The sequence below is a fragment of the Filobasidium floriforme genome, assembly GCF_021052385.1.
Source record: "Filobasidium floriforme strain CBS 6241 chromosome Unknown HD553scaffold_17, whole genome shotgun sequence".
Lineage (NCBI taxonomy): Eukaryota > Fungi > Basidiomycota > Tremellomycetes > Filobasidiales > Filobasidiaceae > Filobasidium > Filobasidium floriforme.
In genome coordinates this window covers 675,857-698,122 of record NW_025763638.1, presented here as the reverse complement: position 1 = coordinate 698,122, position 22,266 = coordinate 675,857, and the positions used below count along the sequence as shown (strand labels likewise).

The 22,266-nt window shown below is 52.6% G+C and overlaps 5 protein-coding genes across 5 annotated transcripts; 3 read left to right on the top strand and 2 right to left on the bottom strand.

Annotated features, from left to right (window-relative positions):
- Positions 1 to 949: 949 nt before the first annotated feature.
- HD553DRAFT_315299 (uncharacterized protein) lies at positions 950 to 6,281 on the top strand. Its single transcript, XM_046180471.1, has 15 exons — positions 950 to 2,929; positions 3,024 to 3,185; positions 3,248 to 3,502; positions 3,570 to 3,633; positions 3,697 to 3,797; positions 3,873 to 4,000; positions 4,242 to 4,317; positions 4,462 to 4,508; positions 4,571 to 4,649; positions 4,726 to 4,825; positions 4,903 to 4,928; positions 4,987 to 5,124; positions 5,191 to 5,231; positions 5,295 to 5,424; positions 5,498 to 6,281. The coding sequence occupies exons 1-15, from the start codon at positions 1,172 to 1,174 to the stop codon at positions 5,864 to 5,866; spliced, it is 3,474 nt and encodes a 1,157-aa protein (XP_046035053.1). The 5' UTR covers positions 950 to 1,171; the 3' UTR covers positions 5,867 to 6,281.
- A 344-nt stretch (positions 6,282 to 6,625) lies between these two features.
- On the top strand, positions 6,626 to 9,320 carry HD553DRAFT_325391 (uncharacterized protein; the record flags this gene model as incomplete). Its single annotated transcript, XM_046181608.1, has 12 exons — positions 6,626 to 6,661; positions 6,848 to 6,965; positions 7,321 to 7,405; positions 7,464 to 7,525; positions 7,546 to 7,612; positions 7,841 to 7,927; positions 8,007 to 8,421; positions 8,454 to 8,551; positions 8,604 to 8,687; positions 8,737 to 8,855; positions 9,085 to 9,139; positions 9,287 to 9,320. 12 exons carry the CDS (start codon positions 6,626 to 6,628, stop codon positions 9,318 to 9,320), a joined length of 1,260 nt encoding a protein of 419 aa, XP_046035052.1.
- A 301-nt stretch (positions 9,321 to 9,621) lies between these two features.
- HD553DRAFT_325390 (uncharacterized protein) lies at positions 9,622 to 13,502 on the bottom strand (the record flags this gene model as incomplete). The annotated part of the gene is made up of 11 exons (XM_046181607.1): positions 9,622 to 9,839; positions 9,881 to 10,336; positions 10,396 to 10,489; positions 10,533 to 10,920; positions 10,990 to 11,076; positions 11,149 to 11,242; positions 11,478 to 11,565; positions 12,291 to 12,752; positions 12,795 to 13,176; positions 13,263 to 13,376; positions 13,465 to 13,502. The coding sequence occupies 11 exons, from the start codon at positions 13,500 to 13,502 to the stop codon at positions 9,622 to 9,624; spliced, it is 2,421 nt and encodes an 806-aa protein (XP_046035051.1).
- A 2,731-nt stretch (positions 13,503 to 16,233) lies between these two features.
- Positions 16,234 to 18,384, top strand: HD553DRAFT_286930 (putative mandelate racemase/muconate lactonizing enzyme). Its single transcript, XM_046178271.1, has 9 exons — positions 16,234 to 16,262; positions 16,327 to 16,635; positions 16,730 to 16,929; positions 17,007 to 17,063; positions 17,148 to 17,268; positions 17,359 to 17,444; positions 17,511 to 17,661; positions 17,743 to 17,988; positions 18,081 to 18,384. The coding sequence occupies exons 2-9, from the start codon at positions 16,465 to 16,467 to the stop codon at positions 18,294 to 18,296; spliced, it is 1,248 nt and encodes a 415-aa protein (XP_046035050.1). The 5' UTR covers positions 16,234 to 16,262; positions 16,327 to 16,464; the 3' UTR covers positions 18,297 to 18,384.
- A 742-nt stretch (positions 18,385 to 19,126) lies between these two features.
- HD553DRAFT_351470 (uncharacterized protein) lies at positions 19,127 to 22,228 on the bottom strand. The gene is made up of 9 exons (XM_046183616.1): positions 21,684 to 22,228; positions 21,275 to 21,602; positions 21,065 to 21,194; positions 20,945 to 20,993; positions 20,511 to 20,876; positions 20,327 to 20,423; positions 20,050 to 20,250; positions 19,577 to 19,981; positions 19,127 to 19,514 (listed from the first exon to the last, which is right to left on the bottom strand). The coding sequence occupies exons 1-9, from the start codon at positions 21,933 to 21,935 to the stop codon at positions 19,408 to 19,410; spliced, it is 1,935 nt and encodes a 644-aa protein (XP_046035049.1). The 5' UTR covers positions 21,936 to 22,228; the 3' UTR covers positions 19,127 to 19,407.
- Between the last annotated feature and the right edge of the window lie 38 nt (positions 22,229 to 22,266).

Sequence of the window (22,266 nt, the reverse complement as noted above, 5' to 3'; positions counted from 1 at the left end):
CCGAGCCTGCCTGAATTGTCGTCGCCACAAGACGAAATGCGACCTCGGGGACGTCAACGCCCCGCAGTCTCCTCCTTGTGGGAAATGTAAGCGGACGAGGACCGAGTGCGTTTTCGCTGAGGGTAAACGGGGTGGGAGGGGGAACATCGAGGCGGGGAGAGAAAAGGGAAAGAGGAAGCAGAGTAGCGAGGATGGGGTCGGGCCCGAGATCGAGATCGAGAACGAGGTCGGAGGTAGGAAGAGGCTTGCGAACGGCAATAATCTGCATGTGAACGTTCGGAGGGGTGCCGGTTCGGGATCGAATGGTCTTGGGGCTGGGGAGAGGTTTCCCCGGATGACCGAGGAGAGGAGTTCGACCAACGACGATGGCTATGGGGATGAAGGTGGAGGAATAGGTTTCGATCACGATATCAACGATGACCACCGCGATGATAACGACGATAACGACTATAACGACAACAACGGTGAAGATGAAGATGAGGAAGACGAAGACGGACGCCGGGAACTTGATCGACATCGAGATGCCAAAGGGTCATATCTCACCAAGTATCCGCAGCAACGACAACAACAACAACAAAATAACCAGGGTCGTAATCGAGATCGCCATCGATCTTCCTCCTCGAGACCGAACCACCTGACGCACGAACTTGGATCTCGTGCCTACCTTGCTTCGGACTACCAGAACCACAATCAAGTCCGACAGCTTCAACAACCTTCGAACCAAACTCAAAGTCAAGCTCGTTTACAGGGCTTTCAGCCTCAGCCTCAATCTCAATCTCAATCGCCATTCCAGCCTCCGCGTCACAACCAAAATCACAGTCAAAACCAGAATCAGGACTTTCACCACAGGCCTCAAGATCAGACGCAGACGCAAGATCGTTACGGCCCCTCTCCTCCGTTCGATTCCGGGTTCGGAGTGGTCGACCAACACCAACATCATCATCATCAACAGCATCATCATCAACAGCAACAGCAGCAGCAGCAGCAGCAGCACCTTAATACGCAGCAACAGCCACAGCATCATCAACAGCATCCTTTCGTCGACCGCAGATCGTCGAATCATAAGCTTCCCCACTATCAGCAACAGCAACAACAACATTCCGGACAAGCCCGGCAATACCGGCAAGACCAACACGATGGATATTCGATCCCGCCTCCTTTGCCTTTGATCATGAACCCTTCATCGAGCACGACGTCGCTTAACAACGCTGGGACCGGGTCGAACGTGGGTATGACTGCAAATACAGGTTCGGGTACGGGAGCGGGTATCGCTGCAGGGTCAGGATCGGTACAGCCGGGTCCAACCGCACCGACCACCACAGCGACAGCGACATCGTCGACGATGGGATTAGGAGCGGAGATGGACTTGGAGATGGAACTAGAGACGCCCGGGACGACAGACTACCTAGACACCCTCTTCCGACATCCACAAGCTCACGCTCACTCCCATCCTACGACTCAAAGCAAGAGTCATTTGGGTAATCCGGGTGATCGGACGATCTCACCTAGAGACCTCGACCTCGATGTGGACCTCGGGGTCGGTTTGGCTGCACAACACAATCACAATGCGGCTCTCAGGTTACCCAATCGCCAGGCGGGACCGGGACCGATGTTGGGCACCGCTGCGGCTAGTCCTCGTCCACACGTTGCCAACAACGACACTGCTAATAACATGAATCCGGTCCCCGACTCGAACGGTAATATGAATGTCGGCGGGGGGGTCGGGTACGGAAATCTCTTCGGGCTGGGCAGGGGGAACGAGGGCGGAGGAGGTAATGCTGATGCTGGAGGAGCAGGTGGAGGTGGCATGGGCATGGGCATGGACATGGCGATTGATCTCGATCTGAACGGGCGGGATGTGGGGGTCGGCGTGGGGTCGCACTCGCAGTCACAACTTTCCGGACAAGTACACGGGCCACACGATCACGGTCAACACGGCCAGATCGGATTCGCCCTCCCTGCTGGACTATCGATCGACCCTACACATACCCATCGAGAAGGGGTGGACGTGGGGACCACTTGGGATGAACAGGCTTTGAGGCGGGAACATCCGGATCTCTTCGAGACGTACGGGCAGGCGCAGTTGCAGATAGACCAGCAGTCACAGCAACAGCCACAGTCCGCTCATGCATCGGCCGGGACACGGAGCGGTATCGCCGGTGCAGGGGGGCCGATAGACGACACATCATCGATGATGCCGCCCCGAAAACGTCGTTTCAGGGCTGGCACGGCGTCCGACGGGGGCTTGGGCGGGAACGACTCGAGTCCGAGCAAGACGGCAGTCATAAGAGCAAACATTCAGGAGCCGACCGTCTCGGACCCTCGATCGTTCGTCATCAACACGGGCATGCACAACGAGTCGGACGCGCTGCAGATCCTGGCCATGGCCGCGACGTCGACCAAGAAGAAACAGGATCGACCGGGGAAGCGATCGAGGTCGCATTCCGAATCAACGAGCATGGCGGATTCGTCCGTCGTCGCATATCGTCGTGGAGGTGGCGTAGGAGGGGACGGTCGTCAAGTTGATGGGACCCTCATGAGCGAGGGCGACACCAGGGCGAGGTCGAGCGAGCGGGGCTCCAGACGTCGAGGGGGAGACGGCCAAGAAGACGAAGACGACCTGGATGACCGCGCTCAAGATGGCGAAGAAGGCTTGTCGACCCGAGGTGGATCGCCTCATCCGCTCTCCCCCTCGGCCGAGACTTGGCAAGACGGTACCACGGCCCGAGGAACCGGACCCTCGTGGAATCACGGTCGACGAGTCAATGGCAAAGTCTCGTTCAACACCTCGGCGGGAAAAGCTCAGGCCAAAGTTTCCACCGCGAGACCTACCCTGCTCTCGTTCCCCCTGGTCGCCAAGGGCATCATGGATCCGGAACAGGTCTGCCATTTCGGTAACGTGTTCTTCAACAAGCATCATTACGTGTTTGTGAGTGTTCGTTGTCTCTGTTATGTAGCGCTCCATGCTGCAGCTGAAGAGACTGATCCTGTTGTACCTGCCTCTCATCGTTCCATCTTTGCAGCCCTTGATCTCCCACAAACATATCCCGAGGACGGAGCAGGACTATGCCATCTTCGCCAGCGCGGAGCCGTACCTGATGACGGCCTTTATCATCATCGCCAGTAGACTCGACTCCAAGCCGTCGGCCAAGCGGATCCATGCGCAGACGTGGGCCCTGATGAAGGTGCGAGGCGAGCTGCCCGTTTGTGTATATAATCAGTGCTGACCGAAATGAGCTGTATGTAGGGTTACATCGGTGACGTCGAATTGACGGGTGCAGCGCCTACCATCGGCCTGGTCGAAGGTATCCTTCTATTGGCGGAGAATCTACCGAGAGATACGCCTGTAGGTATGGACGATGCTTCGGAAGGTTCGCAGATGCAGGTTCCGACGCACCGCTCGAGGGAAAAAGGACAACTCCTCAATGGAGTCGAGAATCGCCAGGCGTGGATGTTGATCGGTGGCGCCATTCGAATGGCTTATGGTCTCGGGATCGATCAGGTATGTTGTGTCTGCATTCCGAGCCATGAGCCTATGAATATCTACTGACTGGATGCGCGGATGGTAGCTCGCACATTCGGTCGAGAACGCTTCCGAGGAGCACGTACAGAGAGCTACCATCGCTTGGACATGTAAGTAATGTCGCTTCCGACAGCTTCTTCCCTCTTCCTGACACTGCTCGCGATGCGTGGTAGACTGCTACATATTCGATCGGCAGATCAGTATCCGCACGGGACGTGCTTTCTGGTCGCGGGGTCCAGCTCTCTGCTTTCGAGGCTATTCATCGCAAGATCAGGTGGGCCTCATCGGGTCCTGGCACTGAGGCTTGATTCCGCCGTAGCTGATCGTCTATACTATGAATCCTCATCAGACCGGACCAGCAGGTGGCCGGGAAAACTTTCCTTCGCTTTGCGATTCACCCTACTCTGAACAGCAGGTCAACGAAGGCAAGGCTACGGCGCTCAGGGCCGAAAGTGCCGAATTATTGCAAGCTTGTGAGTATGATCGTGACTGCGATCTATCTTGATCTTGACTGACTTCACTCATTGTATTGACATGAAGATGTCGAGTTGACTCAATGTGAGTAATTTTCCCAATGAAAGGCCGACGGTCTCGCTGATGTAGGCAATCTTTCTCGGCCACGCTATACATGGTCGATTCTGGTTTTTTCCAGTGTGAGTACGACAAGCTTGGTCGCTAGATGTGCTGACAGCTGATTCCTGGCTTGCCTCTGCAACAGCATGACAAATGTGCACGACGTATTTTATCCTAGCGAGACCCGGTTACACTCGCTTGTAATAGGCGGAGAGTATTTCGTGAGTGCTCAACAGTTCGGCCTCCTCGGGGTCGCCCATACTGAAGATCATGTGCCCCCGCCTCAGAAATATCTCGATGGGGTACGTCCATCCCAGTCGCCATGTGTGCTTCGTAAACTGATTGTAAGACCTGCGCGTTCCCAGTTCAACAGTTCACTAGAGAATTTCAAAATGACTTGGTTGAAAAAGACGTTAGTCTCGGATTGAGCAGAACAGTGGCGATGTGCGCTGAACAACTGTGGTATCTCAACAGATGGCTCGACGTCGCTCACGGTCATCTCATCTGGGTCATGTTCCACTATTGCCGGCTGTACGCGTCGTCCTTTGCCTTCGTGCGTACTATCGATCAAAGAACTTCTCACATTCCTCTCAGCTAGCTCTGACACTCTGTCCTGGGTTGCATCGTAGCAAGCGCACGTCACCCGGACAACGGACAGGGCCAATGCCGCTCAGAGCAATCGCAAGAACAAAGACGTCAAGGAGACTCAGTCCAACTATTTCCCGCGGAGTGAGTCTATTCTGTTTAGATATTGAAATCGGCGAGCGGTATTGACAGGCTATTTGACCTGATCTGGACTTACCTAGCTGCGGCGTTTACTCCTGACGCATTGGTGAGTCAGATCTGGCTGCTACGCTTGCTCGCACAGACGGCTGATAGCGACATTGCAGTACATCTATGAATCCATCAACGCTGCGCGAGAATTGATGCGAATTTGTATCGAAGACGTGTTCCCGCAAGGGTTCCTTCCTTACCTGCCCTCTCGCTACTTACTGTGGTTCCAGTACGGCGCTGTATTCTTACTCAAGGTGGGCCGATTGGCCGCGAACGAAGCCCGATGTCTGGAATGATCGATTAACCCTGCTCCTCTATAGGCGGTATATTCGGGCGCAATGGTACAGAACGATCGAGGGCTGTGAGTTGTGTCGCGCGAATGCTGACATACTGCGGCTACGCTAACTCACACCTCTTGTCGCAGCGCGCTCGACCTGGTGGAACAGCTTTGCCAATGCCTGTGTACCTGCTCGGATGATAGTAGTCACCCTGCGGTCCGGTATGGTCGCATGTTGCGGGTCCTAGCCTCAAGATTGGCCGTACCCTCTCCAAGCGCAAGTCAAATTCTTTACTCGTGGTCTTCATCCCCTCACATGTCAACTGATCCAATACGTCGGAACTCCACAGGCCTGTCCCAGCAGGGCGACCTCTCCACAACCACAAGAAGGCAGCGGGAACTCGGGCTTGAGCGCCGGTCATCTCGCTGTCCCTTCACAGTCACGCAGCCACTCCGTCCCGGCCAACAACCATAACAATCCAGCTATCGTCAACGATTCCACGATGCAACCATATACCGATGCGAATGGCTTCAACTTCAACTACGGACTCAACACGAACAACGCCTCGAACAGGAGCATGACAAACCCTTGGAACCCTACCGAATTCAACGACGAGGACTGCGCCAATCTCTTACAATGGCTGTTGGATGAACCGGCCGCGCAGACCGCGATTCCGAACCTGCTGGGCGACCCTTTTGATCTGGATATACAGCTCTAAAAGAAACCCGTTGTTCTCGCTGGGAGACGACTTGTAACATCGGATCTCGAAACAAATCAGGGATTGCTTGTCTCAACAAGAAAGATGGGTCGTCGCAGGTGACTGCCCATAGAACGAGGAATGACAACCTGTGGCAGTTGTGAAACGCCGAATATACATCCTGATACTTACATGCAGTGGCTCGGGTGAATCAAAAGCAAGAGATACCAATGGTAATATGCGTTTTGCTTCACCTCTTCACAAGAGGTCTGACTTGTTGAAATTGAATACGGTCCAGGGAAAGCCATCATGAAATATGAAGAAAGGGCAAGTGTATAAATATGATCGAAGGCTAGCTACATCTTGCAAGCACGGGTATAGCTCTATATTGCACATGTATTTCCGCAGACTTTTGTCTAGATTACCATTCATCGGGTCATCTGATTCGGATCTGCAAAGTTCGATAGCACCTTGCTATGAACCCATGCCCGATTGACAAGCTTTCAACGCAATGGTTGGAATGTACATGTCGAACTCATCGATCTGGATACAAGACTACAAAGGTACCCCATCGATAGCGGGGGCGGTCGCAGTAACTTCGACAGGGGCCGCCTCTTCCTGAACGCGCAACAGAAGGGCTTTCATGTCCAGATCATCAATGCCCTCCAAGTCTGGAGGGAGGATGTGACCGATGGCATAGATCAGGCGTAGTTGTTCGGATGGATGGAACTGAAGCGTATCCCCGGATTTTGATTTCGCTTGATTGACCGCGCTCGATACATGTCTGAAAACTATGGCGCTCAAGCCTTCCGTCACGTAGGCTTGGTGTACAACATCCACTGCAGTTTGTTGGTATTTCTTCACGATCCTGCTGTGTAAAAGGGTGAGACGTACATCCTCAAGGACCTTCAGCTCCTCGTCCGTTCCCTCATGCTCAGAGATGAGGGTGTCAACAAGCGATCCTTGCTGCTCCACTGACAGTGGCGTCTTCTCCACGTTCAGTATCCTCGCATCATCAGGACCGGTAACTTTGACTTAGAAGATCTTCTCTTTATGAGTGTCGGTGATGTTCTTGAAAGGGACATGATGGACGGTGAACCCTTCATTGCCGGTATCGCCGGTGAATTCAAGCTCAAGCGATCCAGGCAGGAATAGGCTCATGGCAGAGGAGGTATCGACGGAAGTGCCAGCCGCGCCCGCGTTGGCACTGGTCTGGACGGTGGAGGGAGCTTGCTGGATGAAGGACATGTGTGCGGGTGGTAGTCGTGACAGTTGGGATGCGTCGGATGAAAAAGATATCCACCAGCTCGGCATCTCTTCTCTTGTTCCTCTCTCTTTCTGCCGATATATCTATCTATTTAACTATGGCGGCAGACGCGAGGAGAAAGCTACAAGCTTCTCGTCGATCACAACATCATTGAGGAGGTCATATCAAAGGAACTTCCGGCCCCCCCCCCCAATGTTTCACCGTGTAGGACTGTTTGAGGCTGAAACACGAACTTGTCGGACCGTATCGCATGCGATATTGGATGTCCGCCTTTCCCACAACAACCGCTACATGTCCGCCTTCTGCACGACCACCTTTGGCTTGCCTGTAACGACCTGCTTATGTACATAGTGACCTACGTCTCACTGTTCACAGCTTATTGGAAGATATTCTTACCACATATGACTACCTACGTACACTGGATGGCCTTCAGATAGCTCGCTCGAGCAGATAGCTACAGGATTTCGACACGCGGGGACGGAGTTGTGGTCGACGCGAAGGTTAGCTCAGGAATGCATTGGCACGGCTTCTGGTAAACGAGACTCAAGGAATCCTATGGTATAAACCAATCTTTACTGTCCTGTCAGCCTCTCGGGCTTCGAAGCCGGAGGAAGGCGAAGACGTTTCCTGTCGTTCCGCTGATCAACGTAGAGGTGAGTGATTTGAATGTTATCGCATCGATGGAAGTCTGCTTAGTTGACGGTAGTTTATCCTATTTGTTGTACCAGAGACGAAATCAGGATGAGTTGGCTCTGTGAACCAGGAAAAGATCTGTTTGAAAGCTTCAAGGACCGTTCCAGCCCGGACGAGCTACAGTCAGTCGATATGGAATTTCGACGACGGGCGTTTAGTGATGGAGCGCTTTTTTTCTTTCTTTCTTTTTTGGTGCCATAGCAAAGTCAACGATCCCCAAGCCCCCAGCTGGCAGAAAAGGGAAGCTCGTCGAAGTATCGAGCTAAAATATGGTTTAGATGCGGCTCGATTGGCCGATAGAGCGATTCAAGCTGCTCAGCATGCGGAACGGCAGAAGAACCTTCAAATCTGGACTGCTCGACAGGCTCGACAACGGGCTAAGCTTGCAATGGAGGTCGTTAGAGATCAAGAACAAGTCCTGGATCTGGCAAGAGCAGAGGCGCAACGTCTGAGTGAAATTGCCGGGACGGAGGAGGAGGTGATACAGCTCACGACCAGAGTCTACGAAGATGTGCGCCAAAAAGCCGATCAACGGTTCGACGAGTTTTATTCCGCTGCCAAAAAGGGCAAGATCATCGACATGGCAAGTCCCCTCTCGATTTATCCGTCTCACATTGTTGAGCTATATCTTCTTTAATTGTCATATAGGAAGGACAGTGGGAGAAGGCGTTCTGTCGGACTCTGGAAGACCCCATTCATCCGAGTTCAGAGGTTGTATGTTTCCAACCGGTAGGTCGATCATTAGCGTAGGTGTTACCTCAAGCAGAGCTAACTCTCATCTGCGTCCGCCGTGTGCAGAGACTTCGACCTGTCCGAGCACCGAGCCAGGTCCAGCCTCTTCCTGCTACTCGACCGTCCGGTCCCAGCGGTTCGCAGCGAGGCGTGAGTGTAATCCCACCTGATCCTCCTGGTCCCGCTTTGTTACCCTCAGTCTACCCATCCCTGCATCGCCCAACGTTGCTGATCTCACGCCCTTCCTGTGGTATTCGAAAGTAGCTGGCGTCCCCGAGCAGTGTCCAAACACAGGCACTCGGACAAACTGGAGAAGGGGTCAGCGAGAAGAGAGCCAGACCGACCGACCCAGCTGAGCATCAGGCGAGATCGAAGAGGACGTGCGGGGTGGTCAAGAACGAAACGAAGGGCTAGAGGGACCGGACCGCTTACGAGACAACATCATGAAGGACGTGGATATAACGACATGGCTGCTGTTTTGCGAGACGACTGTATTTACGAGGCCCTGAGGGTCACCAACTAGGCTGTATGTCGCATGCGATATAAGATGTCGTCTTTGTCCCGTTGATGCCGAAATTTTCAACGAGGGCTACATTAGCCGTGTAAGTCAGGGATTTTGGTCTTGTATATGCTTATATCCCGGATGCTATGCAATGAGTGTTGACTTGAGCCCTCGTGTGCTCATCACAAGGAGCTATGTAATGGATGATCTGGCTGCTTGACCTGGGCGGTGATCATGCTATGATCAGGGTGAACCCCCAGACGATCCCGCCGTCCAGGTGAAATATTGACCACACCGTCTGAACGTAGCTCGATTCTCGGCGCATGAGGTTGAAATACTGAAACGAAACCAAATCCATGTCGTATCGCATAATCTTGTGCTGGTATAGGTTCAAAGGCCTGTCGCTCGGCATATAAGAGTACCAGTACATGTCGTTACCAGGCCAAGTCGTACTCGTAATAATAGTCGTAAGGTAAAAGAAGTCCATTGTCGGTTCATGTCGGTTCGGTTTCGTGCGTTCGAGTTGGTCTGTTATATTGTAGCGCAACGTGTTCCTCCGGACCGCAACGCATGGGATCCGACTCAGAGGTCATCATGCGGCTCGTCTTTGACGGCCATACATGCCCTTTTCGACCTGGACTGCTCCTCCTGATCCCCGGCAGTATTCATTTCTGCAGGCCTGCTTCTCTTTGTGCCGACCGCTTCGGATCTTTGCGATCCTCGCTCGGCGGAACTCATCTGCAACTGCTCCTGCGCCGTGAGAAACGAGAGAAGACTTGTACTTGTCTCAGCAAAGGATACTAGATCGACAGACAGTGTTAATCTCATACAAGTAGCTCACCGGTGCTGCTCCACCAGAGTCGACCCGAAGATGCGTGGCACTTGGAAGGGGAGAAGGTTGGAAAGTGGTAGGAGTCGAGGGCCGCAAAAGCAAGGAATTTCGGGGGGGAAAGGTGTCTAGCTTCGAAGATTGTGCTCTCATCGGGATCGCCCGACCCGTGCCGGTCGGACGTGGTGGAGATAGAGGACGCGGGGGAAGATGAGCGCTCGGAATACTTGGAAGTCGGTCTTCGGAAGGTGGTTGTAGGGACATCGATTTCTGTTGAGTTGTAGAGTTTTGCGGAGGCGTAACTTGCTGCAGATTCGTAGATTGCTGTAGAGTCGTAGGTTGCTGTAGAGTCGTAGGTTGCTGTACAGTCGTAGGTTGCTGTACAGCCGTAGGTTGCTGTACAGTCGTAGGTTGCTGCACACGCATAGAAGATTGTTGTGAAGTCGTAGGCTTCTGTGTAGTTGTAGACTATTTGGCGGCGTTTCAATCGTATGCCCCGAGTCTCTAATCGATTTCTGGCGACTCACTTGACTCGGTTGTACGGATGGCGGACTGGCTACCGGAGAGACCTTCCACTTGCGTTTGAATGCTTCCTTCCGTTCTGCTTCCTGGCTCAAATCGCTAGTTTAGCGAACTAGTCGTACGACAATCATGGAACACTCACGAGATCTGCTGAGCTATATCCCTGCTCAATAGCCTTTTTCTGATATTCTGCAAACGAATCACGAGCCCGAACGTCCGCTTTGATGTATCCCTCATAGACCGGCTTGTGGGCCTCTTGTTCCTCGTTGACAATTTTCTGAAGACGCTCAGCTTGGATCTTGGCTTCTTCCCAAACCTTCTTAGCGTCTTCGGCCTTGGCCACAGCCTGCTTGTGCTTGGCCTGGACTCGCCGGCAGGATGCCAGCGAACAGTCTCTCTCATCGCCGGCCAGGTGTAAGGCTCGGATCGCCTCGTCCGCTCTCTGAGCGGCGAGGAGGCCGTATTTCCATTCTATTTCTAGGCGTTGGGATTCCTTTTGTTCGTTGGAGAGCGTGTCGTCATTGAGTGATCTGAGATGTAAGACGAATACGATAATCAGTCGACGTCGGGCGGATCAGGAAAGCGAGGACTCAATTCACGCTAGATCCTCAGGCTTGAAACGATCCTTAAGACTGTTGAAGAGGTCTTGTCCTGGCTTGCACAACCAACTCATCGTGTAATCGAGGCTGTGATGTCGTAGAATGGGGTTAGTTTCTTAAATGACTCGCAGCCGGATGTGTGATGTCGCACAAGCTCACGTTGAAGCAGACCACCGAGACGGCGAGAAGTCGCGGCGACGTCGATCAGAGTCAGCAGCGAAGGATATCTCAGTTTTTGATTTGATCGATCTGTCTGGTGTCACATGAAGAGCGCCATTAGTATTTCTCTACTTCGCTTGATTATTGACAGGAAGACCAGAGTCGAGTCAAGCTTACCGGTCTGAGAATCAGATCGACCCCGGCGTGTTTGTCGATGTCCGTGTGGACATGGACTCTAGGCAGATACGACACAGGGCGAAAGATTTCTTTTCTCCTGGAAGACCTTTTGTCAGATCTACGTATCATCTTAGCTTTGAAGAAGTACTCACTCGCAGACGAGCACGACGCAGGTGAAAGAGGCAGCGGGCGACCTCTCGATTCAGCGAGCCTTCCTGCACGAGCTATGTCGTTTACTTGCTATTTCCAGCCTGGGACTAGAGCTGCAGAGTAAGAGTCGAATGAGCTTGACTCTCATGTCGCTGAAGCCTTCAAGAAGGATGGAACACCTTGGGCTGATCAGTGTGTGTAGCGATCAGGATCTCTATCATCGTCAACAGGAACCGTCAAGTACTCGAGAACACGGACATGAGCAGGTTTTGACAGAACTGGCGTTTCGACAACCACACGGTCTCACTGATCACTGAAGCTTTGATCCTCGAGCACATCAAGCTTGGAGTTCAAGGAACATCTGAAACCAGATCGTAGTGACATGCAGTCGTATGGATATCAGAACAGCGCTTGTTATAATAAGGTACACTTCGTGACCATGCTGGGTCGTTCTCGTAAAATCGATTTGCCGTATAAATAAATAGGTCTCTCGTCGTGAATCGTCTTCCTGTTTCTGATTTCGTAACTTGTTCGTTAAAAGCCTCTGAGGTCTCAATCGGTAGATTTATCCTTGACGGCTGTTCGTGCCCTTTTCGATCTCAACTGTGGAATCTCTATATGGACAACCGTGTCCGAATCCGAAGATTCCGATTCCGTGACTTTGGCTCTCTTCTTGCAGACCGCTCCCGCTTCCTGCGATTCCTGTTCGAGGACTGTTGTCTGCTTCGGTACCTACAGCGGTGTCGCGTATCAGACATCGACTGATAGAAGTCCTAGATCCACGGGACGACATGAAAAGAATGCAAAGTGCTTACCAATTTCACGCCACTAGAATCGGCGGGCTGAGCGACTTTCGAGGGTATAAAGGACGGAAGCTGGACGATTAGGGAATCGTCCAGATCCGGGGCGGGGGGCAGAAAGGATGGGGGCCTGTCCGAACTCGGGGTCGAGGGCGGAAAAGGATTCTTTCGTTTCCGCTGAGAACCAAGGTCCGCGGTCCTCGAGTTTCCCGAGTTTGCAACTCCCCCTTGGGATGGGCTCTGTAGAGATGACGATGGCGGAGGAAGAAAAGAGGTCGGGTTACTCGACGATCGTGATCCACGAAGTTGCTGCCAAAGCCCAAAGTCAGTCGAAGCGAAGCCCTGACTACGCTCGGCTCTAAATAATTTGCCCCGACTATGCGTACGGGTGTGGCTTCCGATGGAGCTAGAGCGTTCCGATGCCGTTTGAATGCCATTTTCCGTTCGGCTTCCTGGTTCAACGTTCATAATTGAGCTCTGCGACCTTGATAACAAGGTCAAAAACCCGCGATAACTCACATCATCAAGAAGAATACCCCTTGAAGGTCCTTTGAGGTACTCTTCGAACAGCTGTTTTGCGCGCTTCTCCGCTATTTTCTTAGCGGACACAGCTGATTGGAGAGCTTCTCGCTCCTCCTTGAGTATTTCATGCAGGTGATTGCTTTGCCATGCAGCTTCGTCGAAAGCCTTTCGCAGTCTGTCGCACCTCGCTTGGGCGACCTGACTCTGATCGGTAGTTCGCTTCAGCATTGAGCTCCGATGGGATACGTCATCTTCTGCACGGCGTAAGGACTGGATGGCATCGTCCGCTCTTTGAGCGTCAACGAGACCATATTTGATCTCGAGAGAAAGGCGGTGACTCTTCTTTTGCTCATCCGATAAGGCAGGTGCATTTAAAGGCCTGGTAGAATAGCATGTGTGTGGAGAACCCGATTATCCGTATCATAGACGCGATCCGATGTACACAACCGTGCGGGGAGGACTTACGCGAGATCCTCCCGATCGAACTTGTGTAAGAGACTATCCCACAGAGTCTGTCCTAGTTTTTGAAGCCAACTCATGATACGACAGAGAATGACAACGGAGACTGTGGACGAAGGGCTAGAAGCCGGATGATCAACGGAGCAGACGTGTGGAAAGGCACATTCGTGAAGACGACTCACCCTTGAAGAGGTACGAACCTTGTTACCCTGATCCGCTTGTCAATCCGACGGGACAGATATCCATTTCCTCAAACAATCTGCACTGAATGATCTGCTACCGATCTATCAAAGGATACGGTCATCAGATCATCGGTAGCTGACAGGACTGCGTGACAGGCGTGAAGAAAGCTTACCTCAAGACCCGCGACTCAGGTCGAAATGCGGCCCCTGATCGCACTCGATTGCACAACCCTGACGAGAGCTTCTACGCTCAACTTGCAACTTGTAGGATTGTAGGACTCGTCACACTACTTTTGGAATGAACAAGCAAAGTACCATGTGTAATGGATGAATACAAGTACGAGTAGTTCGCAACGATCACAACACGGACATGGTCCTGTTTGCGCAAGATTACGTAAGCACGCAAGAAGCATTTTGGGCCATATCGCATGCGGTGTAGAGGATCCGATGTCCGCTCTTCCCGGCATAACCTCCTTTGACCATTATTGCACTGTGTTACAGTTGAACGATTTGTGCACCTACTCGAGCTGCTGACATCTCCATAAGAGCTTCGAGTCTGCCGCACATCCTGTACATATATCACTTGGACCGAAGCGTGCACCTTGCTCTCCACCATCGTCGCCAAACTCTTGCCGAAGCGACGTTTCGACCGACTAAGTTGAATTCGGACAAGCTACATCCTTTGGCTATGAGCTGGATACGGAAAGACGGGAAAGACCTCATCGAAAGCTGTAGGGAGCGTTTTAAACCGGAGCACTTGGCGTGAGTGATACTTTCCGACCTGTGACGATGGTCATACAGCTCCGATCGCACCGGGGTCTCTTCGGAAGTGTGCATAGCGAGATCCTAATCAGTTTGGCTTTATTGTTTCGTCAGAATGCTCGACGACGCACAGTATCGGAATCAACAAATAGCAGTCAGAAGGTTACTGATGCGAGACTATGGCCTGTCCGCAGCTAACACGGCGGACGGAGCTATCCAGGCGGCTCGGAAGGCGGGAGCCGAGTTGAACGACCTGAACTGGAAAGTCAGGAAGGCTCGACACCAAGCCGCCGTAGCCTCCGCCAAGACGATAGCTATTCAAGAAGAGCTCTTCAAAGCCCAATTGGATGCTGAAAACAATCGACGCAAGGCAGAGATGTTGAGCAACGAGATCAGACCGGCCGAGAGACGGTGGAAGGGTTTGATGAGTGAGGCCGAAAGGGAATTTACCGCCTATTCTTGTCAGGCGAGCAAGCATAGTATCATCAGCCTGGTAAGTCCACTCTTGCAAATGTACCTCGACTCGTCCTACGCCGGCCTGTGCTGATAGACACTTGATACGCACTTGCGGTGTTAGGAAGGTGAATACGAAAAGGCCTTCTCGGGAACCATGTTCGCCAACCCTGGTCTTCCGAATCTGGGGTCGACAAGTTCGGAGCCGGTAGGCCACCTTGATAATGCTGAATCATATTCCCACTCAAGTTGACTCAGACCGTGTGTCTCCGTTCCGGATGCAGGTTGCTCCGTCTATCCCTGCCCCCGGTGACGTCGAGCCTGCCCATCCAGCGCCGGCGTCCAGCTCCGAGATCTCTCGACAGGATAGGGCTGCTGACTCGCTACCCCAACCTCTCGCGGCCATTCAAAATCCCGGCAGCGAGATTCTTACCACTGTGAGCCTCTCCCGCAGAATTACATCTGATTATCCACTTAAGTTATGCCTGCTGATGACGTATTCTCGTTATTTTTAAGACCATCGAAAAGCGACCAGCACGATCGGAAGTCGAGGAAGATGGTGCTCAGCCTCAGCCGGGACGAGGTGGAGGTATCGTCGGAAAGAAGAGAGCAAGGTCTGTCGATTGCGTGCAACTCGAGGAGCAACCGAAACGGTGCAGGGTCAATGAGGCCGCGGTCACGTATTGGGGCGAAATATACTAGGCGAGATCATACTAGGCGAGGTTATACACAAAGACGATATGGCCAACGACACAACAACAATATGGACGAAGATACACGAGCAATTCGGAAATAGAGACGACCTTACGGACTGGCGATTAAGATACACGGATAGCTTCGATAACGAATGGAACGAACATACGATATGGATTTGCGAGCGGTATTTATTTACGACGCACTCGATGTCAACCAGACCTACGAATGTACGAGCAGGCATGAAGCTTATACTATGCCATATTATACCACTTTGCATCATCCTAGCATTTTAGCACCGCGAGAAAATCGCTCCTCGCTGCTGGTTCTGCCCCGCTTCTCAAGCTGCATTACCTAGGTCAGGGCATTCACGACTCCGTGTGAAGTGCTTTCTGACATTGATATGATCGTCAACATTGCCAAGTTCGAGGGTCCCCAACTCGACACAGTGCAAGATGATGGGAGTGACGTCATAGGTACCAGCGACAGAAGGAATCTGCTTCTCGATCTGTCCATCCTCCTTGCAGTCCTTGGACGCGACTAAGACATCTTCAAAACATCCTTCGAAGATCGAAGATTTGCTCCACAGCTATCCGGCCATCGTTGTCAATGAGGGAGAACATCGGCACGATCCATTCTGCCTCAGTGGGAAGTTCTGTTTGAGTCTCGATGATGGCATTAAACCAATAACGAATGGACGAGCGGACATCTTGCCTGTGGCAAAGAGCCTGACGACATGAGGTAACTTAGAGAACGTCTTGTAATCACGTGATACTGCTACAAACACCGATTCACCTCTCTCGGGTAACCGATCCCTCGCCTATACCTCGGTGAATTTGTTTCATCCGTAGCGCGCTTCGGCTGTGTACCCCGACTCATGGCGAGGTCGCCATCGGACGACACGGCCCGGTCTCTTGTAAGTTCCGTTGACAACCGATGATCCCGACTCGGACGAGAGGTGACGAGGACCGGCGATGCAGACGTCGATAGGAGACAGCACATAAACGAGTCGGCACGAGCAGCTCGAATAACACTTGCTCTCCGTCACCTCATCTCTACACAGACCTCTTCAGCTTCAACTTGACACCTCAAACGATCTGAAAAACGCTACAGTCACGATGGCCACGCTTCTCACCCAAGAAACCGCCGCCAAGAGCACCCACCAAGCTCCCACGACGACCGTCTACGAAAAGGGCTTGCAAGTCGGCAACGATGTCAACAGGATCACTAAAATCGAGACTTTCCGCGTGAGACCTCGATGGTTGTTCGTCCGGGTGGAGACCTCCAAGGTGAGTCTCGAGTCTTTGACAAGAGGCGAGAGATAACAGACCTCGGTCAACTACCAAAAAACGCTGACCGATAGCAACTGAAACTTACTCGTAGGGGATCGTCGGATGGGGAGAAGCTACCTTAGAAGGTCACTCCGAGGCCGTCGAAGGCGCCTTTGCCGATTTTCGGGAGCGTTTCGTCGGGTGGGACGCCTCCAACATCGAAGACATCTACCAGTCCGCTTACAGACACAGGTTTTACCGAGGAGGAGAGGTCTTGATGAGCGCACTTTCCGGGTTGGACATTGCGCTTTGGTGAGTTCAGCGCGAGCTTGGCAAGGAGACGGAAATGGTAAGGACAGTCTAGTCTGACGGTGACTTGCGCTTACCAGGGATATCAAGGGAAAGACTCTTGGTGTACCCACCTGGGAACTGCTCGGAGGAAAAGTGTAAGTATCTTAAACTCCCCTTGCTCGTGTAAATTACTATTACAAAAAGCTGAGCTCTACATTCGCCCCATCACTTGCTCTCAGCCGCGAACGAGCCAACGTATACGGATGGATCGGGGGTGATCGACCTTCAGACGTCTTGGAGCAAGCCAAGGCGAGGAAAGCTCAGGGATTCACCGCCGTCAAGATGAACGCCGTGGAGTCGGTAAGTTCCACATCTTTGTGAAGCTGTACGTTCGAGATAAGATCGCGGGTGCTGATCCATTCATGTGATATTTGTGTGCTATGAGGATAGCTCGGTTGGTTGGATTCACCCCACGCTTTGGAGGCTACCATCCAGCGGGTCAAGGACGTCAAGTCGATCGGTATCGATGTCGGACTGTAAGCATTCTTTCCGCCTGTGTGCCTTACCAAGCCTCCTCGCTTACATTTCCGCAACTTACATAGCGACTTCCATGGACGAGTTCACAAGACCCTGGCTAAACAGCTCGCCAAGGCGTTGGAACCTCATCAGCCGTTGTTCATCGAAGAGCCGCTCTTGCCGGGGCAGGTCCCCGAGATGGAAAAGCTCTATCAAAAGACTTCGATTCCCATCGCCGTGAGTCGATATGAACGAGTGAGACGAGGCAAGATGAACCGGGACTGAACGATCTCATTCAACCTACGTCGGCGGATCCAGCTCGGTGAAAGGCTATTCACTCGTCAAGACTGCCGACCCTACTTTGAAGCCGGGTGTATCGACATCATCCAACCCGACATTTCTCATGCCGGTGGCATTTCCGAGACGAGGAGGATCGCCAATATGGCCGAGACGTACGATATCGGGGTCGCCCCTCACTGTCCGCTCGGCCCCATCGCGTTCGCGGCCTCGTTGCAGATCGCCTTCTCCACTCCCAACTTTGTCATCTGCGAGATGAGCTGGAAGGTGCGTACCGAATCTACAGCGCTCCCTGTCCCGATTGATCGGCCCTCAAGATCGCTTGCACGACGAGCTGACTGTTACCGTCCCGACTTCAGATGCACTACAACGCCGGCGACTTTGATCTCCTCACCTACCTAAAGAACCCCGAAGTGTTCGACGTCAAGAACGGTGCCGTCGAGCTCTTGACTGCTCCCGGGCTAGGAATCGAATTGGACGAGGAGATGATCAGGAAGAACGCTGTTGACAATGCCGATTTTAGTTGGAGGAACCCGACGTGGCGAGGACCTGATGGGGCTATCCGGGAGTGGTAGACATGTCGCCTGTGACTGCCTGACGGCTTGTAATAGCATATCAATTCTGTTTCAAGGGAATCTCATCATACAATGGACGTTCTAAACAGTCTCTGTCACTAATATCGACGCCGTCAGCGATCAAGAGCTTGTGTGATCAGACATGTTCTCTTCGAAAGTTGTTGGGACCAAGGTTCTGTATGGCGTGTCATCGATTTCCAGTTACGGTTAACACCAGAATGCTATCAGCGGATAGTCGAGATTCGAAGGATCAATCGACAGGTTTGATATAGCTGAGTGAAGCGAGACGATCAATATGAGTTCTTTGTGAGAAGCCAAATATGGAATCATAATCGGGTTGTCAATATTCAATAGGCAGATCGAGACAGGAGGCTCATTTCGGCTGTTTCTGAATCTCAGCGTAGTCTACAAAGTCGAGACCTGAACCCTTCAACGTCGGGAGGACGGTCAGAAGCACGTCATCTGTCTGCTCGGTCTCATCTCAGTACGTCGCCAAGGTTTCCAGATGGCGGTGCGCTTCCTGTCGACATGCGCTACCGGTTCTGTTGGGCAGGATTAGGGTTGATCATAAAGAAGGCGACAACGAATGCTTCCGGTCCGCTGATCGTCAGTCCGTCTGTGATGTGATAAGAGACCTTGGTGCGGAACGATACACAGCCAGAGGAGAGTAAGCCTTAGTACCGGTAAATCATCCTTCTCATCGGAGACCCCGAGTCCTTGAGCCGCCTTGTTCTTTCATATGAGTGAAGGATACCTGCCCTCAATGCGCCGTAATTATCACTGGGCAACTGGGCGGAGGGCTTGACAGACGGCGACAAGAAACACGGCAGGTTTGCGTTAGATGTTGCTAACAATGTGCCAGCTATAAGATCAAGGTAATTTATTCGACCCCAATACAGAATTTCCATGAACCGCACGCAGCGAAGCCTTCCATCGAGCTCTATCGAAAATAATCGTAGTTGTCACTCAATACGATTCGGGTCTTGGTCTAGCTATACCGCAAACTAGTGTCTCCTCATAACGGAAGAAGTCCAAAAGTCCTCTCGCTTATTTCATGCTATGTATTGTCCTTTCCTGATCGTTCAACTTTCAATGCATGTACACTTTGTCTTTATTCGTAATCCTTGACGACCTCGGGATGCCCGTTCATTCCCTTGATGGCCTCGAACTTGGTCTTGTCGGGCAAATGACCTGACTTTTTCTGAGCGTCATAGGTGTCTGAAAGTTCATCGCGTTGTCAGCTCTCCATACATTCACAGGTACGACACGTAAAGGCTCACATCGGTCACCAAATTTGCCCAGTTGCTGTGCTTTGATTTGAAGGGCGAGTATCTTGGAGCTCAGTCGGCAAGCCGAGAGGTTGCCCACCAGGAAGAAGAAGTTGGGAATCCCGCTCTCCCTGCAGACACCCCTGATCTCGCCCTCTTCGTCGAGACCCCAGACGGGGTTGAACTTTTCAGCCCAGTCGCCACCGATCGTCTCCCTGATCGTGTCCGGGAATCCGGTGTAACCGGTGGCAAAGACAACGACGTCGAACGCCTCCTTGGACCCGTCCTTGAAGGTGATCTCGTTCGTACCCTTTCCAAAGCTGGCGATCTCGCCCTGCCTGACTTTGATGTCCCCCTTACAGATCATCTCGGATCCACCCGTCGAAAAGTAGTAGCCTCCAGCTTTCTCAAGCGCCACTGTTCGGACAGGCTGAAACGTCAGCTGTCATCCTTTATCGAGACGAACGGATTCGAAAGTGCCTTACTCATCAAGAACCCGCTTCCCTCGGGACCAGACCAAGCCTTGAAGCCGGCCTTTTCCAACCCGGATAGCAACTCCCCGTCGACTTGCGCGAGCTTGGGGATGATTCGCTGGTGGTACATTTTGGCCACGAGCTTGGGGTTGGACTCGGCAATTCTATCGGCCAGATCTGTCGGCGGGGTGTTTTCGCCATACAAGCCGCTGACTGGAAACGATAAGCGACAAGGTCGAGTCAGGATCTAGCTACCACTGAGGCAGATGACGCTTGCGTGCATGCTCACCCATCATCTCCATACCCTTGGAGACCGACATGACGAATGTCGGGGATCGTTGCAGCATAGTGACATTTGCACCATTCTGCGCAAAGTCGACGGAGATCTAGCGAACAGGACAGCGCGGCAAATACCCTCAGCCATCTTGCTCCTCATGCGAGACTATGACGGTCGGCCGAGCCATGACACTCACATCATGTCCACTCGTACAGGCGCCAACGACCAACGCCTTTTTCCCCTTCCAATCAGCTCCGCTACCATGTCGACTCGAATGGACGACCTTGCCTCCAAACTCTTCCTGTCCAGGGAAAGAAGCCGGCATCTTGGGCTTTCCACCTCCGAGTCCGGTAGCCAGTACGAGGTGAGAGACCTTCATCTGTCGCCTCACTTCCTGTCCTCGAAGTTGTCTGACGATGGTGACGTTCCACTTGTTCTCCTTCTCATCGAATCGAGTCTGCTTGGGGTCCAGCGTGGCTTCGCACCAGCTGTTGATCTCGAGAACGTCTACGTAGGCTTCCATGAAGTTGGCCAACTTTCCTGCGGGAGTGAAGATGGGCCACTATGGGTGTAGCGAAGAGATCAGCGACCTTGAATCATGCGATACTCTAAAGATTGGGATGCGCTCACGTTTGAAGGGAAGGGGAAGAATGGCAGATGATTGGCATATACAGGGTCGCTGATTCGATGAGAGCTAGATATCAGCCTCTGCGCACGGTGATATATCCAAACCGAAACGATCTGGCTCACTGCAGAGACAACGACTTGTAACGAGTGCGCCAGTTGTCACCGACTCGTTTCTGTCGGTCGATCACGAGCGTCTGAACACCAAGAGTGTTGAGCTGCGAGGCAGCTGCCAATCCGTTGTGTCCACCGCCGACTGTGAAGCCGTGTCCCGAAAAGAGGCTCGTCAGCATTGCTCTTGAGCGATGATCAGAGATGAGCACAACACCGACTCACTGATCAAAACCTCGGGATCCTTGTCCCTAAACTCGTTTTCCATAGCTCGTTTCTCGTCGTAAGAGAGCTTGTCATTGTGACTGCCCCTGGGCCTGTGAGCGCCGACCTTTTGAGGGAACCCGTGGATACCTTCCAACAAGGTGAAGCAGGTGAAAGCCTTCCATTCCTTGTCCTCATATGACAGATGAGCGATACCGGAACAAGGACCGAGCTCGGTCTCGAATTCGAAGAACAGGTCGATGAACGAGACGTCGTCGAAAGGTTGCGAGAGGGCGGGCTCGGTCTCGGCAAAGACAAAGTTGCGCGCCTTTACCACGGGGAATCGAGCCTACAAGAGAATATCGTCTCGTGTGAGCTTCGAGAACCCTGTCCGAATGAAAATGATCAGTCGCCATGTCGGACTACTGACCTTGGCAGCCTCAGAGATGTTGCTGGTCCGGATGGAACGGTAGTCGTTGGTGAAAGCGATGATATCTCGCCAAAACCCATTCTTCACAAAAAGTCCTGCGAACAAGTCGGCATTGTTGGTCGTGGCAGCGATTTCAAACTGGGTGAGCCAGTGTTGCGCGATCGAATGGACTTGATGTTCGACGCCAGCGTCAGGCTGGAATCCTTGCTTGTGGCAAGGCAGATCGTTGGGCAAGTTGAGGTAGGTAGCCATGGTGATAGTTCCGGATGCGAGTCGAATAGTAGTATAGCCAGATGACCGTGTTCCGTCAATGTGAGAGCACTTGACCGATAAAAAGATGTCGAGAGGCGAGACGAACGCCCTGTCGATGAATGGAGAACGCTCGTACAGCAGCTGTCTTTTTATGGACGGGTGGGCGCTCAACCCATCGGTTCTCGGCTGTCTGCTGGATGGACGGTCGGACAACACGGTTAGTCGGGGTGGGTGGGTGGTGGTGATGCGGAACCTGAACTGTCGCCTATCGCCAATGCGACCTGGGCCTCTCTGTCCACATGATCGGTCCGAAAAGTTCCCTTCCTTACCT

What these genes read in the sequence shown, in the direction of transcription:
- HD553DRAFT_286930 (XM_046178271.1), top strand. Translation starts at nt 16,465, where the DNA reads ATGGCCACGCTTCTCACCCAAGAAACCGCCGCCAAGAGCACCCACCAA. An exon ending in TCCGGGTGGAGACCTCCAAG is followed by an intron (nt 16,636 to 16,729) that starts GTGAGTCTCGAG and finishes ACTTACTCGTAG; the next exon opens with GGGATCGTCGGATGGGGAGA. An exon ending in AGACTTCGATTCCCATCGCC is followed by an intron (nt 17,662 to 17,742) that starts GTGAGTCGATAT and finishes CGGCGGATCCAG; the next exon opens with CTCGGTGAAAGGCTATTCAC.
- HD553DRAFT_315299 (XM_046180471.1), top strand. Translation starts at nt 1,172, where the DNA reads ATGAACCCTTCATCGAGCACGACGTCGCTTAACAACGCTGGGACCGGG. An exon ending in TAATAGGCGGAGAGTATTTC is followed by an intron (nt 4,318 to 4,461) that starts GTGAGTGCTCAA and finishes GCGCGTTCCCAG; the next exon opens with TTCAACAGTTCACTAGAGAA. An exon ending in GCGCTGTATTCTTACTCAAG is followed by an intron (nt 5,125 to 5,190) that starts GTGGGCCGATTG and finishes GCTCCTCTATAG; the next exon opens with GCGGTATATTCGGGCGCAAT.
- HD553DRAFT_351470 (XM_046183616.1), bottom strand. Translation starts at nt 21,935, where the DNA reads ATGGCTACCTACCTCAACTTGCCCAACGATCTGCCTTGCCACAAGCAA. An exon ending in GGATCCCGAGGTTTTGATCA is followed by an intron (nt 21,195 to 21,274) that starts GTGAGTCGGTGT and finishes ACGGCTTCACAG; the next exon opens with TCGGCGGTGGACACAACGGA. An exon ending in TCTTCCCCTTCCCTTCAAAC is followed by an intron (nt 20,877 to 20,944) that starts GTGAGCGCATCC and finishes CTACACCCATAG; the next exon opens with TGGCCCATCTTCACTCCCGC.